Here is a 17,678-nt window from a genome sequence, read left to right on the forward strand (position 1 = left end):
CCTTGGTTTTATTGAGAATTTTGGTCCTCTGTACATTTTCTTTAAAGGTTAAGTATGCCTTAAATAACTTCTGGTAAGGATTGCTTTGGATTTAGCAATGTACCATATGTTAATTGCCAGCCTTGAGTATCACATGGCCGCTGTATGCCATTTTTCAAAAGCATCCACTTGCTAGTATTTTATTTGAACTCTTGAGTTGTTTGTACTGTTTTATAAGGGAAAACATTACATTTAGGAGACTAATTTTTCCCAGGGTTTAGAATTACTCTATTGTATAAAGTTCTGCTCCAAGGAGGGAGAAACACATTTTTTCCTCTTCTTTTGATATTTTCCCTTTGATTAAAGATTGCTAACTTAATGGGCAAAGAGGGGAGAAGTAAAAACTAAGATACGTGAGATCTGTCATATATGTTTTTTGAATTCCACCATTTTGTTAACCCAAAGGTATGAAATAAATTTACAGTTTTAGTTATTCGATTGAACAAGGATTCTCATAAATTCCAGCTTTTATCGTATGATCAGATTTTTCCTGGACAAATAAAGATGTTTGCTGTTGCCAATAGAGTTTGGCCTAACAGCATGCTAGATACCAGTGATTGGTTTGGAACTAACCACTTGGCTTGTCCATTCTTATCCCTCCCATCTAACTTAACCTCAGCAGAGGACTGAGAAAGGTTTGGTAGTTGAGAATAGTTCTTGTGTGCCTCTGAGTTTCCTAGGCTAAGCCAGAATTTTGCATGCAAGGCTATTCTTGTGGTTTTTCCAGCCAGGCCAAAACCAAAAGGCCTTGAAAACCTTGCAAGAAAACTTTTTTAATATAGATTTAAGGCTTGCCTTTATATTGTGACTGGATCATCAGCTTGACAGTAAAGGAATGAAGGGGAAGACTTCATTCTGTATTGAAGATATAATTTCAGAACTGCTGCTGCAGAGCAGACCTTGAAAAAGAACCTCTTAAGATAAAACAATTTTAAGTGAATAGGCTTTATTTAGTTAGTTGTTTCTTAAGACATGTAAGAGCTGCCTATTCCCCTTGAGTTATTTTTGGATTACCTTCCAAAATGCATTTCTAATGTATGGGTTCCTTTTTATATTATGTCAGGTTAATATTTGTGGCTAATGTTGATCAGACCTGAAATTTTATCAATACTAGTCCTCTCCCATCCAGATATAGATTAATTGCAGATTTCTGCTTGTTGTCATAAGAATTCATGTTGCTCTATCATAAGTATTTTCCATCCATAATATTAACTCTACAGACTGACTTGAATGAGGCTTGACCTTTTCTTATAGGGTCAAAAGTTTTTTCAAATCTTTCTTTTAGCCAAGCTTATTCAGTGGATTTCTTATGATAGTGATAATGCTGAAAGAGTGATTATATACTAGCATCTACAAAGAATATCATTTGTGTAGCCATTCCAGTCAATGTAATATATCAGTTATGTGGTTCTTAATCTTTCATTATTATAATGAACCGAATTGTTAGTAAGGTCTATCTGGATTCAGGCATTTTCAATTTATCTCCACTAAGAGACAGAAAAGATAAACCAATGAAAGTTATTCTTATATTCATCTAATTCCCAGACCAAATGAGAATATGTATGTAAAAAGCTACTTTTAATTTTTTTAATTTCTTGCCTGTTTGGAAGGATATAAAGGAGGACTTGTTTTTTGTTTTTCCACTGAACTCTGAAACACAGACTATGAGAAAGGAAAGTGGAGTTATAAAAACCAGTGACATTTGGGAGAATCCATTTTGAGATGTCTGTGATATTTCTAATTAGTGTGCAACCCAGTGTCAAAATAGAAGGTGGGTTTTGGTTATATTCTTAAGTTATTGTTAATCGGTTTTGGAGAAACTTGATATATGAGAATATAGATTTTATACCAAGGATAAATTATTAAGGAATAGAATGATTTGCCCTATTATTTTCAGAATACCTTGTTTTTGACAAAGTAACACATGCATGCAATACAAAATTTAAAAGGAGTAGAAATATACATAGTAAAAATTAAGTTTTGCTCCCATTGCTCTCTGGGTATCAGTCCCCTTCTGCTCCGCACCCTTTAGCTTTTCCAGAGTTGGGATAATTAATTAAAATTGTCATGTCTCTCATTTGCAGTGAATTAATTGTCAAGTTGCTCTATAGTAGTGAGAAAGGAATTCTATTTGAGGAATAATCCATACGCAGTCTGATTTAGTTCATGTTGTGAGAAGCGCCAAGTTCAGAGGTTATCCTATGCGGTGTTTTGGCAGGGTATTCACATAGCTAAATTTTTTGGCAGTTAATCCATCATAACAATCTAATCTGGGCTAATGTGCAGTCAGCAAGTACAACTTTGTGCCATCTTAAAGTGAAAAAATTCCTTATCAGTGTATTAGCAAGTCCTCTGAGCCACTTTGAGGACTTTAACCCTTCCCAAGCGCTTTGCCCCAGCCCCACGACAAAGCGAGGCCTCTGGCACCTGCCTCAGTACTGGGGGTGGTACTTCTGATCGTTCGGTGCCCAGTCCAATGGGGTTTAAATATTTTACATATCACCCTGGACATTATCACTTCTGTAATATATGGTAACTTTTAACTAAAAGAACCCAATTGAAGTATCTTTTATATTGTCATCTAGTTACACATTGTTAATTCTTTTTATGATCAAAAAGAAAACAGAGAGGAAAATTTAATCTTTGTAAATGTGTGCTTTAATAAAATTGATTTTAATGCAACTTCTAATCTCTCTCTGGTGATGGCTTTTTAGTGTAAAAAGTTCTTTTCTAATCTTTGAGATCCAGATTTGAGGACTGAATCTCACTTAATAATTTCGGAGGAAAGTTCTTCTCTTTAATGGTCTCAATTCTAGTAATTAAAAAAATAATCTTGATTCTAACTTGAATCCACATGGCGCAAGTTTTATTTATCATAAAAAATGAGGAATTTAGTTCTCAAAATCAAATGACTAAAGCAATCCTATTTTGAAATATCAGTATAAAAATTAAATTAACTGTCATAATTTCACAGAATTCCTCCATCGTTGGCTGAGAAAAAAACTATTATTATTCCCATTTATTAGATAAGAAATCTGCGACATGGAGAAAAACAAAGCCTTGATTGAACACCTATAAGCAGGGGAGGAGTTTTAAAAAATAAAAGCCAGGTCACTGAAAGCTTGATGCAGAGCTGTATTCGACACATTATACTGCCTCTTTGAAACATTAACATATGTATATTTAAGCCAAATATATATGACATCTCAATGGTTTTCTTTATTTCCATAGTCACTTGTATTTCAGAAAATGAGAGCTTTAGTGTCTGGTAACCTTGTGCTTTGTTTAATCCTGTGAAAGATTATGGAGACCATTTTAGTTAGAATTCCTTTTTCCTTTTCCTTCCTTCTTTTCCTTCCTTCCGAACTGAAACTGTAGCTCTTATTCAAGTCACACAGAATAGTATTGTGGCATCTGAGGGAGAGGCATATCCATATGGCAGTTTCTCAGAAGTTTAAAGTATCTGGAAGGCAGACATGCAGAGTCTCTGTGCTGTACTTAATTTTAGAAACTTCTTAATTTTAATGTGTTGTCAATGGCACAAAAGAAATTTTCACTGGGAGACTTCTGTGGTGTTTGAGGTAACAACTCTTATGTTACTAGAATCCCTTCACAGCAAGGCCAATAGGAATGATTCCCTCTGTCCGGAAGATTTTCTTTGGCTTTGACAGCCTCCAAAGCACTTTATAGCATGGCTAGACTATATTGAATTTCCATGTTTAGATCTACACCCATAATTTAACCTTCTTGTTTTTGAATCTTAGAGTACCCTGCACTGTGACTCTAACGTGTAGGAAAACCTGAGGCTCACTCACTCCAGTTCCAGACACAGAGATCTGTGACAGGACACATTCTCAGCAGCCTCAACATGACCTCGCTACTTTTCCTCCTTTTTTGAATTAAGGAAAAAGGAAGAGAGGAATCTTTTGTTTTTGAATCCATTTTTTTTCCCCATAATTTTAGGCAGTAGTTTTTGTCCTCCTTTCTAAAAAGAAAATATGACCAAATCTATCACTGTCACTCCCCAGACATCTGGAGTTTACTCTTGAGAAACACATGTACCTCCATCCTCCCCGAGGATTGAATATGAACCTGTAGGTCTAAATGTTGCCTATCTTTTGTCAGCCTGGGTTGCAGAAGACCATGAACCCAAACTTGAATTTGGAGCCGATTTTGAGTAAATGAAAACCTTCAGTCCAGATCACAGTTTTTCCTCTAGAGAATTATACTCCCTAGTCCTTTTTCCATTGTACTTTTAAATCCCCTCGTGATAGGTTTTCATCACATTCTTTTTGTATCCCGACAAAGTTTTCTAAAACATCTAAGTATTGTTTTCAGAGATAATCTAATGTTTCTCTTCTAACACAAACCAGATCTATGCTTAAGTTAGATTACTAGCTCACTGATCAGAGGCCTTAAAATTGCACGCACGCGCGCACACACACACACACACACACACACACACGTAAATAAATTTTAAAATGTTATAAATATATATGATATATCAGTTTGTATTTTTGTAGGATATATGTTAGTATGTTTGTATGATATATCAAATTCTCAGTTTCTCTGCTTGAAGTATAAAAGCCATAGATTGATGTTGTAGACCCCCATATTGGCACAAGGTTTCTTTGATTATCCAAGTCATTGAACATTAAGACAGAAAGTTGGAAATGAAGGTCAATGTTCAGAACCAAATCTAGTCAGCTGCCCTCATTTGGACACTGTGTCTTCTTTTTCAACTGTCTTTTTTGCCATCCTCTTCCCAATAAGATGGGCAATGTAAGTATTGCGGAAGAGCTGCATACTATCAGATAGAGTCCAGGTGAAGTTTAAGTACTTGCCAGATACACTTACTGTATGCAGTGCATCTATGGCACTTTTCTGTGAGAACTGAAAGACACTCGGCTAGTTCGTAGTAGGATTCACTCCCTCATTACCAGGGAGGGTAATTGCACTGCTCCCTATTCTACTGCATGAAAGGCTGTCCATGCCTGGGGCCTTAGTCGTAAGCTTCTAATGTACTTGTATACGTGGGGGCCACAAACTCCGTGCTACATATTTTCATTCTCACAAATTATCCATTAGTGGAGAAAGTTTTGATAGCATTTGAGTGCTTTTGGTACTTTGCATCACTGTTTGAAGGTATTAAAAGTATATCAGATTATAGAAATGTCATTACTTAAAGCCTTTAGGGGTTTCACATTGCAATTTGAATAAAATTAAAATGCCTTTCTATGGTTCTTCATGACTCTGGTACTCTACCTACTTCTCTGATCACTTTCAGGAATAAGGGCGCAGCAAGACCACAAGGCCTGTGGTGAGAAGTTTCACCTATTTAAGGATAGGGGAAAAAAAGGCGGGTGTAGCTATAGGATCTGATGGAACTCCCTGGTTTATATGACCTACACTGTCCTTTTTTCCAGTTCCTAAATTCATCAGCCATGTTCCTACCCTAGAACTCCGCACTTTTTCCTTTGATGGAGATTCCCCCGTCCCAGACATTTATGTGGCTCAAGGCTTTTCCCCCCTCACTTGTGGCATCTCAACTCTGTTTATGCTTCTTCAGAGAGCTCTTTCTTGACTATAATCTCTAGAAATTTTCTCCTCTGTATTACTCTTTAGCCTTTTTATTCTTTTTTATTTTCTTCATAGGATGTAACACCACGAGAAATGGTTTATTGTCTGCCTTCTCCTCCCCACCCTCCCCAGCCCCTTGCCAATAATGTAAGTTCAGCAGAGTCAGGCTCGAGTCTGTTTTGTTCACTCTGTAGCTCAAGTATGTAGAACAGTGTCTGGAATAAAGTGTACATTCAGTAAATATTAGTTGAATAAGTGAAGAATGAGTCAATAATTTAATGACTATAAAAAAGGACTTAAATTCTTAATTCATAAAGAGAAATCTGCTTTACTCAGTTATAACAGCTAAGACAAATTGAGACCAAATGGGTGGATCTGAATTCAGTGCTCTCTTCCATTGAGGCTTTTCATGTGACTTTGGGTGCATTTCTTGAGTTCAATGTCTTTCTTTATCTGTAAAACAGGTATATAGAGTTCATGGGAAAAGGTGAATGAACAATTCAGTGAAATTACTGAGATTCATCAATCTATCTCAGTCAAGAAGGCTCTTCTTTTGAATAACGTGTTTGTTTATAATATGTGTGGAATTTTGAGGGAATATTATAAGACATACTAACAGTCAATAGCCTTTGAAAATTTGAAGTAATACTTTGTTCAAAAAGAGCACATAGACCAGAAAAAACCATTACAAGTGTCTCTTCAAGAGTAACTTACTCTAGCCAAGAAATGGAAGCAACCTAAGTGTCCATTACAGATGAATGAATAAAGAAGATGTGGTACATACACATGATGGAATATTATTCAGCCATAAGAAGAAAACAAATACTACCATTTGCAACAACATGGATGGAGCTAGAGGGTGTTATGCTCAGTGAAATAAGTCAGGTGGAGAAAGACAAGTATCAGATGATTTCACTCATCTGTGGAGTATAAGAACAAAGAAAAAACTGAAGGAACAAAACAGCAGGAGACTCACAGAACCCAAGAATGGACTAACAGTTACCAAAGGGAAAGGGACTGGGGAGGATGGGTGGGAAGGGAGAGATAAGGGGGAAAAAGGGGCATTACGATTAGCAGACATAATGTAGTGGAGGAGGGGCACCGGGAAGGCAGTACAGCACAAAGACAAGTAGTGATTCTATAGCATCTCACTACGCTGATGGACAGTGACTGTAATGGGGTATCTTGTGGGGACTTAATAATGGGGGGAATCTAGTAACCACAGTGTTGCTCATGTAATTGCATATTAATAATATTAAAATAAATAAATAAATAAAAGAGTAACTTACTCATTCTGAGGATATCTTTTAGTTTCACTTATTTTATTTTCAGTTAAAAATAAGAAAAGATTTGAAATAGAAGAAAGGTGAAATTGTGCTTGATTTCAAAAGGCCCTTTACAACAATTAATTTGTATTGCTGTAGTCAAAAAGCTAAACTTAAGAATATAATTGCAGATATAATTAACGTCAAAGTTTTCTCTATGAATAGGCAAATAATCAGGCTTGGACATGCCAAAATCATGATACTTTTCTTTAATTCACTTAACACATATTTGTCAGAAGTCTTTTATGTGTTAGGTACTATTGCAGGAACTTTAGGTACTTCAGTGAATTAAGCAAAGATCCATTCCTATTCTGCTAGGACTTACATCATAGTAGGGCTATTTACAGTTTGCCTTTAGTTTGCTCCATAGGTTTATAATTTTCGCCACTTGTAAAGTATGACTTAGAGGGCCAATGGATAAATTTTTTGAGTGACTTTTAATATAATCAATTACTGTTACCTAAAATTAGCTATGAAGTGTTCTTTTAAGGTCCTATACTAAATACTAACATGATACTAAAGTTTCAGAGACCATCTGGTTCTTAAGACACATCTGCTCTGCAAATGTGGACAGTTAACTTGATGAGGCTGGAATCAGAACTGTAAGAATTGGGCTATTCAAGGAGAAGGGAAAACTCTGGATTTTCTGGGACACTTGTCTGTAGTTTGGCTTGCAGTAGTCCACTTTGGCAGTACTTTTCCAGTTAAATTCCAGCATCTATCAGTTCCATTAAAAAAAAAATCTACTTCTTGTGGGTATTGGATTTTTTATCAGTCTAATAATTGTAGAATTCATAGCATACTTTTCCTTCCAAGGAGTTTGTAGTCCTTCTCATACTTTATTTAGTTGAAATTTATCCTATGGTGTATAAAGAATGTACATTGCTCATCTAAAATAATATTTAAAAAATTGAGATTCCTGAGGGAAATTAAATATACTCAAGCAACAATTTGGTAACTGAACTTGGTAGTTAGAATTTGAAGCATAGTGAATTTTCCAGTGAATAGTGGTACCGTTCATACTATGATTTTTTAAAATATTAATCTTAATAAAAGGATCATCGTTCATCAAATAACTATTGGATATCCCTACTATGTATAAGAAACTGTAAAAAGCTATGCATGACACATAAAGGGGGGTAAGATATAGTTCTGATATTAGTGGAACCCATAATCTTGTTCACACTTACAAGATCATCTTAAAGAAGTGTGGTAAATAATTTACCTCAAGCTCAGTGAATTAAGTCTTCTGCGATGATACAGAAAATCTCTGATAGAAATGAAGCTAAAACCTTAAAGTGTTGAAATTTAGCAAAGTATTCCCTGCTTTTGGTAGTATTATTTCCATGGTAGAATGTTTGTGTACATCTTTGTTTTTCTGCCTCTACATTCTGTGAGATTCTTAAGTATTTTATATATGTTGAGAATAGCTTAAAATAGCTTATGAAGGAAATGATTCTTCCGTATACCATTTTAGAGTACATGTAAGCCCAAGGGAAGGCTTTCTTTTATCTTTGGTATCTCTAGAGACAATTGCAGAGGCAAAAAAAAATAAACTGGAGGGAAATGTTAAGATTAATGTTGATTTTTATACTTGGACAATATGAGAGAAATTTAACAGCAATTTTTTTGGTATATTACACTGGAAAATAAATATCCAGTTATTTAATATCAAGCCATAAAAGCAGGTGGATAAGACCAATCCATAACGCTTAGTGTTCTAGTTTAAAGGGTAGTTTTTGGAAATGACCTCCTATGTTTGGACTGTCACACTAATAATCCCACCGCCAACTGGCTGAGGCGGAACTTCTGAATGACCTTATTGCGGCACACAAGGTCATTCATATCCGATACCTGCCTGCTTTTCTACCCTCCTGCCTTACCATTTACTCCCACTTTGAACTCCAGCTGCTCGTGTCTGTTTGCTGTTCTCTGTGTAGAGCAGTGAGCCTCACGGGAAAGCTTTGCTCACTTCTTTTCCTTTGGTACACACCTTGTGGATATACGGCTGTGCTGTGTCTTTATCTAGAGAATTTCTCTTCAACAATAGACTAAACTTAATGAGGACAGCCTTTAAAAAAAATCTTTATGTTCCCTGTACCTGCCTTCATGTCCCTTTTATAGATGTGTGACTTTAAATAATTGAATGGGGCTAAAAGGAGAGGTTTGAACTGTATGAAAGGCTGGTTACTTTTGCATAGCTTTTGTCCTTATTCCAGAACCACAGTTTTGGCTCTTAGCTAATTATCCTATAGAACTGACTCAATATCCTACAGATCCTATAGTGTTTGTCTCTTTGAAGGTTGAAATATGGTGTACAAATCAGTCACTAGGGGGAAAAATACTCTTTCATTGTGTTAACTATGGTGAGAAAACATGATTTTATTTCATTAACTTTCCTATCCCTGTCCCTGTCCCAAAGGGGGGACAGGTATATAGTCTACTAAAACTCTCAGTTGGGCATATAAACAGTGGCATTGTTTGGAAATGTGGCCAATAAGGAAGTGAAGACAGTTCTTTCCACTAAAGCAAAACAATTCTGTCATATCCCAAGTCCCCCAAAAGAATGGCATTTTTCTGTCTACAAAAGATGTGGTGAATGTGCCCAGGAGAAATGTCTCTAACTCTGCTGTTCTTTAAATTTTTGAAGTCCAACAACCATTATATTTTACCAGAGGTAAATTAGACCTTTTCATTGTCTAGTCACATTTTAAGAGGTTAAATTTTGGTGCCTTATATAAATAATCACAATGGAATCTTCACAATAATCTACACATGGAGGGCTTAAGCAGTTTTATTAAGCAGTTCTTTGTATTTTGGTTAGTTAAACTCTAGACCTTTATTTTCCTTTGCTAATTTATTAGTAATTCTACAGCTTCAGAGCGATGGCTTTAGAACTATAGGAATAGTAGCATCATCAGTCTAACATTTGCAAAAGAAAGTTAATTATCTGAAAATCTGAGACTTATCCAGAGGTTTTAAAAATACTTTTGTCTCAGTTTTTTAAAATAGATGCATATTTATTTAGCTTTTAATGCATGTTTCCAACCAAGTAAATCTATTTTCAAAACAGAGATTATTTAAGAGGTTTGGCTAATTTTTCTTTTCTTGATGAATGTGCCAAAGGTCTGTTTTCTATAAGACATGTGTCTGTTTCAACTTACTATTTTGATTATGAGTAGTTTATTATCCAGATAGACCTTCAAAAATAGAATATTTGCTAAAGAGTTCTTGTATATATAGTTGAGTGCATATTTTAGAATGATTTAGGACTTACAAATAGCATGTAAAATAATATTAGGACATGTTAAGTGTAACACATAATGCTTTAAAAAAAAAAGAAAGGAAAAATGATAATACTCTAAACATCTCCATTAAGGAAGTGAGTGGGTGGAACATCTTCAAATACTGATGTGGCTTTCCTTAGAACAGTGTTAACATCTTTATTTTTAACTGACTGAGGTTCCAGCATTTACACTACCCACTTAAATTTGTCCAGTCTCCTAAGTTACTACTTTTTATGAATGCTGCCTTGAGATTCTGACTTCCACATTCTGACTTCTACCTTTCAACATGAGGGGCGTGAACTTCCTGGGGGGTAGTTCTTTTATGTTTGAAATTGCTCAGAGTTTCCATCTGCTTTTACTTGACTTGTGGTCTTGAAGATCATGCTTGGCCCCTGGAATATTACAGTGTGCCGAGAGGATGTGGAGTTTTGTCAGCCAGTGAAATATGTCTGTTTTTTTTTTTTTTCTTCTTCTTCTTCTTTTTCAGCAGCTTTCATACACTCCTCATCCTGTGTGGTCTTCACTAAACTGAATTTATATTTAACAGAACTACTCACCCTCTTTATCATCTTCTATGTCTTGGCCTTTTTTAAGGAGAAGGTGTGTGGAAGGAACATCTGAGCCAAAAAACTGTAGTCCTGGCAATAGGAAAACTTAAAACCGAAAGCTTAAAGCAGTGTTACATATGAACGTGCTTCCATATCCGCAGATGTGTATTTTGTGTTGCAGCTCAAGAAGATCAGATTTCAGCTGTGTACAACTGTCAAAAACATTGTCATGCCAACAGTAGACTCAAGTTTTGTCTTTGATCCAAACGACTTTTTTGCTTTTTTTAGGCACTCCTGCAGTCTTCAGTTAAGCAACAAGTAGAAGCTGTTGAAAAACAGTACATTTCTGCAATTGAGAAACAATCACACAAGTGTGAGGAGTTGCTAAATGCTCAGGTAATAAATTGCGGACCCGTTATATGTTTATACCTTTCTCCTGCCTCTCCTCCCTGGGGAGCTCTACAACTGTGTAGTACTCGGTTTCATGCCATTCACTTTCCCTGGTGTATTTCAGAGGAAAAAAATATGCTTATGTAAACTCAGTGTTAAAGTTTGGGAATTTTATGATAGACTAAAAATAGGACCAAAGGTCTAAAATATGTGGGTCTCTAAGTTAATGGTAATTATGTTAATTTCTGGGTTATAATATTATTCATTAAATAGCAGAACCATAGAGGTGACAATAAACATTTTATGGCATGTGAAGTGATTTTTAGTGGCATAAGATTTATATATAATACTGTGAAGTTTAAGTATGTTTGAATTACCTTTTGTTGCATATCAGCATTGGTTTCTATTTGAATTTTTCTGTTGATTTTTAAAAATTTAATGTAGAATGCATTAAAAATATGATTAGCTGATTTAAGACCATTTATGGATGTATCCTAGTATAAATAATATATGCAAGAAATTCCCAGTAATGCTTTTGAGTTGACATAAAACTTGGTAGGTGAAAATAAAACCTACTTTATTTAAAGGACTTTATTTAATCATGGGAAGAAAATACACTAAGAATTAGGAAACAAAATTAGTTGTAGAATTCAAACAGAGATTTAATGCCACCCACCCCCAAGATTTTTCAATGCCATTTTAATAAGTGGCTTGAAAGAGGAAATATTCAGGGAATTTTATAAATCTAATATAACAGTTACACTCTTCTGGTTGGTGAAATACCAGGTTATCTGAGGTACGAAATACATGACTTTGTAAATGGACAGAAAAACTCAAGAGAATTAAAGTCATAAAACTGAAACAACATAAGGCATGTGTTAGCAGAACAGACCAGTTTATGCCCTGAACTCTCTAGCTACATCTTACCCTTGCTATATATACATTGAGGATGGTTTTGGGGCTGAGTCTCATGTTGTCCTCACACTAGGAACTAGCCTGATAGTGTAGTGCCTGTATCGAATGTTGCCTGTTATCATCGCTTAATCAGAAGCCTGATGAGATTTCCTACCAGTAATTCAGTATTCTGGACTGGAAATGAAACTTGCATTTCCCATTTATATCCACATTGCCCCACCCAGGCATAATGGGGGCAGGTAGTGAGATCTACTATGTGTCTGAAAGGGAGAGAACAGGAAATATTTGATAAACAGCACTGATATTCCATAGTCAGCGCCTTGGTCGTCAAACACTCAGTCTCTGTCTCACAGGCAAATTTGCTCTTCCTGTCTCATGGGAGAAAATCTGAAAGTCCTGTTGAGCTATGAATAGTCCAAGATCTTTGAGTTGATGGGTGGGGAATGATGTGCCATAGTCTCTACTTTATCAAGTCCAGATACAGGGTCCTTTTGACCTAAAAAACTAGAAACTAAAATCTATGTTGTTTACCCCTAATGTATGCAGTAGTGAGCTAAAGGTAGGGTACTTACTGTAAACACTCTGAGAAGGAAAGATGAAGAATGAGAGAGACACAGCTATGTTAGTATGAGCAATTCTAAAATCTCAGTGGACAGTTTAAATAAAAATCTGTGTCATGGGGATGGGATTGTTCTTTGACTTACCTTGATTCTCATTTTGGGGCTTAGCAACAAGTTTCTAGTCCATTGTTCTTTATGGTCCTTGTAGGTTTTAAGTTTTTTAGTATCTTTGCTGGCTACGTCTAATGCCGGTTATGGAGATTATACCGTTTCTCAGCCTGCTTCCTTTCCATATAGAAAATGGGGGCCGTGGATCATTTTAGGTAACAGATAGTCACAGTTCAGGGTAGTGGCTCTTCTGGCTTCTAACCTGTTTGATTATGATCAGCTCCATTTGTCAAAGGCAAACCCACAATTATTTTAGAGTCCTGTTTCCTAGATTTAAAAAGTTCATATGCTTTCAACCCTCATGATTGTCTGTCTGTGTTTCTCTCTTTCTGATTAAAGATAATTTATCAAACCTGGGTTGAAGAAATCCCTTGTCTCTTTTCTCCAGACCATTTTGTCTTAGAGAAAGTGTATACAGGATAGTCACAGCCTTGTGGGGTCTTTGCTTGGAGACACTTTGATGAACTGAGTCTTTATCAGTGAGTGTAGCTGACATAGACTTGTTTTATTGCTTACTGCAAGGCTGAATTGCAGCCTCCGTCTTTGTTGCTCAAAGGCTTTGTCAATTGCTTCTTTATAAGGTGAAGTTGAGAAGGTAGTTTTCCCTGCAAGTCCCCAAATTTCTAAACTTTTTCTATTACCTGTAATTTGTACATGTGAGTTATCTTTTTGTGAATTCACTGCTGGCATTTGCCTCTTTCTCATAATATCTTGTCAAAAGTACCCAACTGCAGAGCTAATAAAAGAATTCAGCAAAGTTGCAGGTTAAAAGATTAACACACAAAAATCAGTTGTGTTTCTATACACCTGCAAAAAAAAGAAATTACAAAAGCAGTTCAATTTTTAATAACATTTTAAAGAATAAAATACCTAGGAATAAATTTAACCAAGGAGGTAAAAGACTTACGTACTAAAAACTACAAGACATTGCTGAAAGAAATTTAAAAATAACCTAAATAAGTGGAAAGACATCCCATGTTCTCCAATTGGAAATATTTGGTGTAGATCACTCAAGACTATTTAGGGCATTTAAAGGATTATAAGAAGTTCAGTATCATGAAATGCTATTAAAAAAATCCACAAAAACTGAAAGGGGATGTGATTGGTAAGTTAAATCATGTAAAGTGTAGAAATGGTGATCCCATTTGTTTTTCAAATCATATTTGTTGAGATGCCATCTGAAATTTGAAATAAGTGTTTTTAACAAAAATAATAGCTGAATGTTTCCCTAGGAATAATTTAATTCAACCTCTTGTGTGTGTGTGTGTGTCTTTTTTTTTTTTTTTCAAATTTAGAATTTAAGGGAAAAGCAAGTTAACAGTAACAGAGTAGTTAACAAGCATGTCCTTTGGAGTCCAACCATCTGAAATGATTGCCGGCTTTGTCTTAACTGTGTTACTCTGCAGTGACCCTTAACTTTTCTGTGCCCCATTTTTCTCATCTAAAAAATATTAATACAAGTAATTCCTATCTCAGGATTGTTATGAGTATTATGTGAGACCAGATTTGCATAGTACTTTGAATAGAACTTGGCACATTCTAGGTGTTTAGTTGATATTGGCTGCATCATTATCATCTTTCTTATTCTTGGCCAAGATCATTTAGCTACTGTCAGAACTAGGGCTAGGACTCACATTTTCTAATTTCCAGTCTATGGAGAAAAGGTTACTTCTTTGTAACTTATAGTTTGTCTGAAATATAAACTAATAGAAAACTAACCATTAAGTCTTTAAACATTTTACCTTTTGGCCACTTGTAGTATATGAGTGCTAGACCAATTTTGCCCCTTTTTTTCCTTATTTAATGAGGGCTTTACATAACTGGCACTCGGCTGGATTGTATGGATATAACAATGAGTAAGACAGTCCCAGTAGCCTGGGGAGACAGAAGTTATAATTGCAAAATCACATGATAAGGTATGGTGGAATAAGTAGTTACATGAGAGTACATTAAAGAGCTATATAACTCCATATTGGATAAGGGAAAAGTTAGTTCTCTCAGGGTTAATGGATCTAAGTGAGGTCAGAACTTAAGAACTTCACTTGAGAATTTAGCATGAGTAAGGTAGATGGAATAACATCTTCAGAATCGTTTAGATGAGGGAAAATAATATAAATGTTTGGTGGTGGGGAGTGGGAGAGCATGTTGAGGCTCTTTGAGACTGCCAAATGAAAGACCATCTTAACACCATAGAAAGGATCATAAAGGATCTTTTCTGCCACATTGTCTGACCAGAAACTGGGTGCTATTCAAAGACATTAACTAGAGAAGGGACATTTGCTCAGATTTGCATTTTAAAAGTATTACTCTGGCTACAGTATAAAAAATGAATTGATGGGAGGGAATATTAGAAGCACATAAATCAGTTAAACAGCTATTATAATTATCCAAATGAGAATGTTGGTGGCCCAAATCTAGGTGGGTGTGTGGGAAAGATATTTTGATGGTTTGAGTGATAGTAAGAGACCAGAAACTGGAGAATTTGTTGGAATACAAGAAGAGAAGTAAATGTTGATTGATAAAGGATATATGTACACACACACACACACACACATACACCACACTTCTTTCTTTTTTTTTTTCTTTTTGAGGTATCATTGATATATACTCTTAGAAGGTTTCACATGAAAAACATTGTGGTTACTACATTCACCCATATTATCGAGTCCCCCCCCCCACATACCCCATTACAGTCACTGTCCATCAGTATAGTAAGATGCCACAGAGTCACTACTTGTGTTCTCTGTGCTACACTGTCTTCCCCATGACCCCCCAACACCATGTGTACTAATCATAATACCCCTCAATCCCCTTCTCCCTCTCTCCCGATCCACCCTCCCACACCCCTCCCCTTTGGTAACCGCTAGTCCCTTCTTAGAATCTGTGTGTCTGCTGCTATTTTGTTCCTTCAGTTTTGCTTCATTGTTATACTCCAAGAATGAGGGAAATCATTTGGTATTTGTCTTTCTCCGCCTGACATATTTCAATGAGCATAATACCCTCAAGTTCCATCCATGTTGTTGCAAATGGTAGGATTTGTTTCTTTCTAATGGCTAAATAGTATTGATTTGTGTATATGTACCACATCTTCTTTGTCCATTCATCTACTGATGTACACTTAGGTTGCTTCCATATCTTGGCTGTTGTAAATAGTGCTGCTATAAACATAGGAGTGGGATAAGATCCAAGATGGTGGCCTGAGAGGTGAGACAGAGAACTCCTCCCAAAACCACATATAGTGCAAAAATTCAGTTATTACAACTAATCCTAAAAGAGCAACAGGAAAGAAGGCTGCACCAGACTGCATACACCTGGAGAACAGAGCAGACCTCACAAAACAGGGTAACGGACCAAAGCCTTGATCCGGCGGGACCCAAGCCCCTCCCCCACCCCAGCTCACCAGCAGGAGGAAGAGAAACGGAGCAGGGAGGGGTGGAAGCCTAGGACTGCTGAGCACCCAGCCCTGGAGGTCTGCTTTGGGAGCACAAACCTACACTGCATGATGCTCTGGAGATTAGTGGGGTTGGAAAGCTAAGACAGGTGGAATATTTGGGGACAGTGAGATTCCAGCAGTTAGTAGAGGACAGGGATCCACATCCGTCCACTATGGGACAATGGACAGGCGGGTGGGCTGAGAGGCTTCCTAGAAGTGAGAGGGCTGCTGAAGGGGTGGGGTTTGCATGGAGTTTGCTGTGTGGGAGAAGGGATAGATGGACAAAGTTGTCTGGGCACACTCTGCCCAAGTGGTTGGGAACTTACAGGAACTTCAGGCGCTCCATCCCCCTGGCTGGCTGCTCAGCTCCAAGGCCCCCCACTGTGCTAACACAGCCAGCTGCACCTTCCTCCTGGCCTACAGGCACTGGCTCACAAACTGGCAGGCCCTGCCCTGGCATCGGGCCAGCCAGAGGGAGGTCTGGCCTGTGACAGCTACAGAGGCAAAGCAAAGAGGCTTACACCTGTGTGCTGGCCCACTGGTTCTGACAGTGGAGACAGGCACTGCAGCAGGGGAGCAGGAAACAACTCTTTCCTTCCCCCAGGCACCAATATACTTCCCTCTGAGCACAGCCTTCGCTGCATCCCACAAATTTTTATGGTGTTGAGTTATTGTTATCATTTGTCTCCATATATTGCTTGATCTCAATCTCTGTTTTTATTTAGTCATTTATCCATTGATTATTTAGGAGCATGTTATTAAGCCTCCATGTGTTTGTGGGCTTTTTCATTTTGTTTGTGTAATTTATTTGTGTTTTCATACCTTTGTGGTCTGAGAAGCTGGTTGGTACAATTTCAATCTTTTTGAATTTACTGAGGCTCTTTTTTGTTGGCTAGTATATGATCTATTCTTGAAAATGTTCCATGTGCATTTGAGAAGAATGTGCATCCTGTTGCTTTTGGATGGAGTGTTCTGTAGATGTCCATTAGGTCCATCTGTTCTAGTGTGTTGTTCAGTGCCTCTGTGTCCCTACTTATTTTCTGTCTGGTTGATCTGTCCTTTGGAGTGAGTGTAGTTTTGAAGTCTCCTATAATGAATGCATTGCATTCTATTTCCCCCTTTAATTCTGTTAGTATTTTTTTCACATATGTAGGTGATCCTGTGTTGGGTGCATAGATATTTATAATAGTTATATCTTCTTGTTGGACTGACCTCTTTACCATTATGTAATGTCCTCCTTTGTCTCTTCTTACTTTCTTTGTTTTGAAGTCTATTTTGTCTGATACAAGTACTGCAACTCCTGCTTTTTTCTCCCTATTAGTTGCATGAAATATCTTTTCCATCCTTTCAGTGTATATCTTTGGGTTTGGTATATCTTTTCCTTTGTATATGATCTTTTTTTCTCTCTCTGGCTACTTTTAATAGTTTTTCCT

General features: G+C 36.7%; 1 protein-coding gene across 5 annotated transcripts in view; it reads left to right on the forward strand.

Annotated features, from left to right (window-relative positions):
* The window catches only part of CCDC91 (coiled-coil domain containing 91), a 329,601-nt gene that overhangs the window by 204,314 nt on the left and 107,609 nt on the right, over nt 1–17,678 (forward strand). For 4 of the 5 annotated variants that reach the window (XM_036889459.2, XM_036889452.2, XM_036889455.2 and 1 more), the window contains one exon: nt 11,068–11,175. The exons of the other annotated variant lie outside the window; for it this stretch is intronic. In XM_036889459.2, coding sequence (XP_036745354.2) covers nt 11,068–11,175 — 108 coding nt within the window. The remainder of the gene's footprint in view (nt 1–11,067; nt 11,176–17,678) is intronic. 5 annotated transcript variants of the gene reach the window in all.

Source organism: Manis pentadactyla, chromosome 14, assembly GCF_030020395.1.
Source record: "Manis pentadactyla isolate mManPen7 chromosome 14, mManPen7.hap1, whole genome shotgun sequence".
Lineage (NCBI taxonomy): Eukaryota > Metazoa > Chordata > Mammalia > Pholidota > Manidae > Manis > Manis pentadactyla.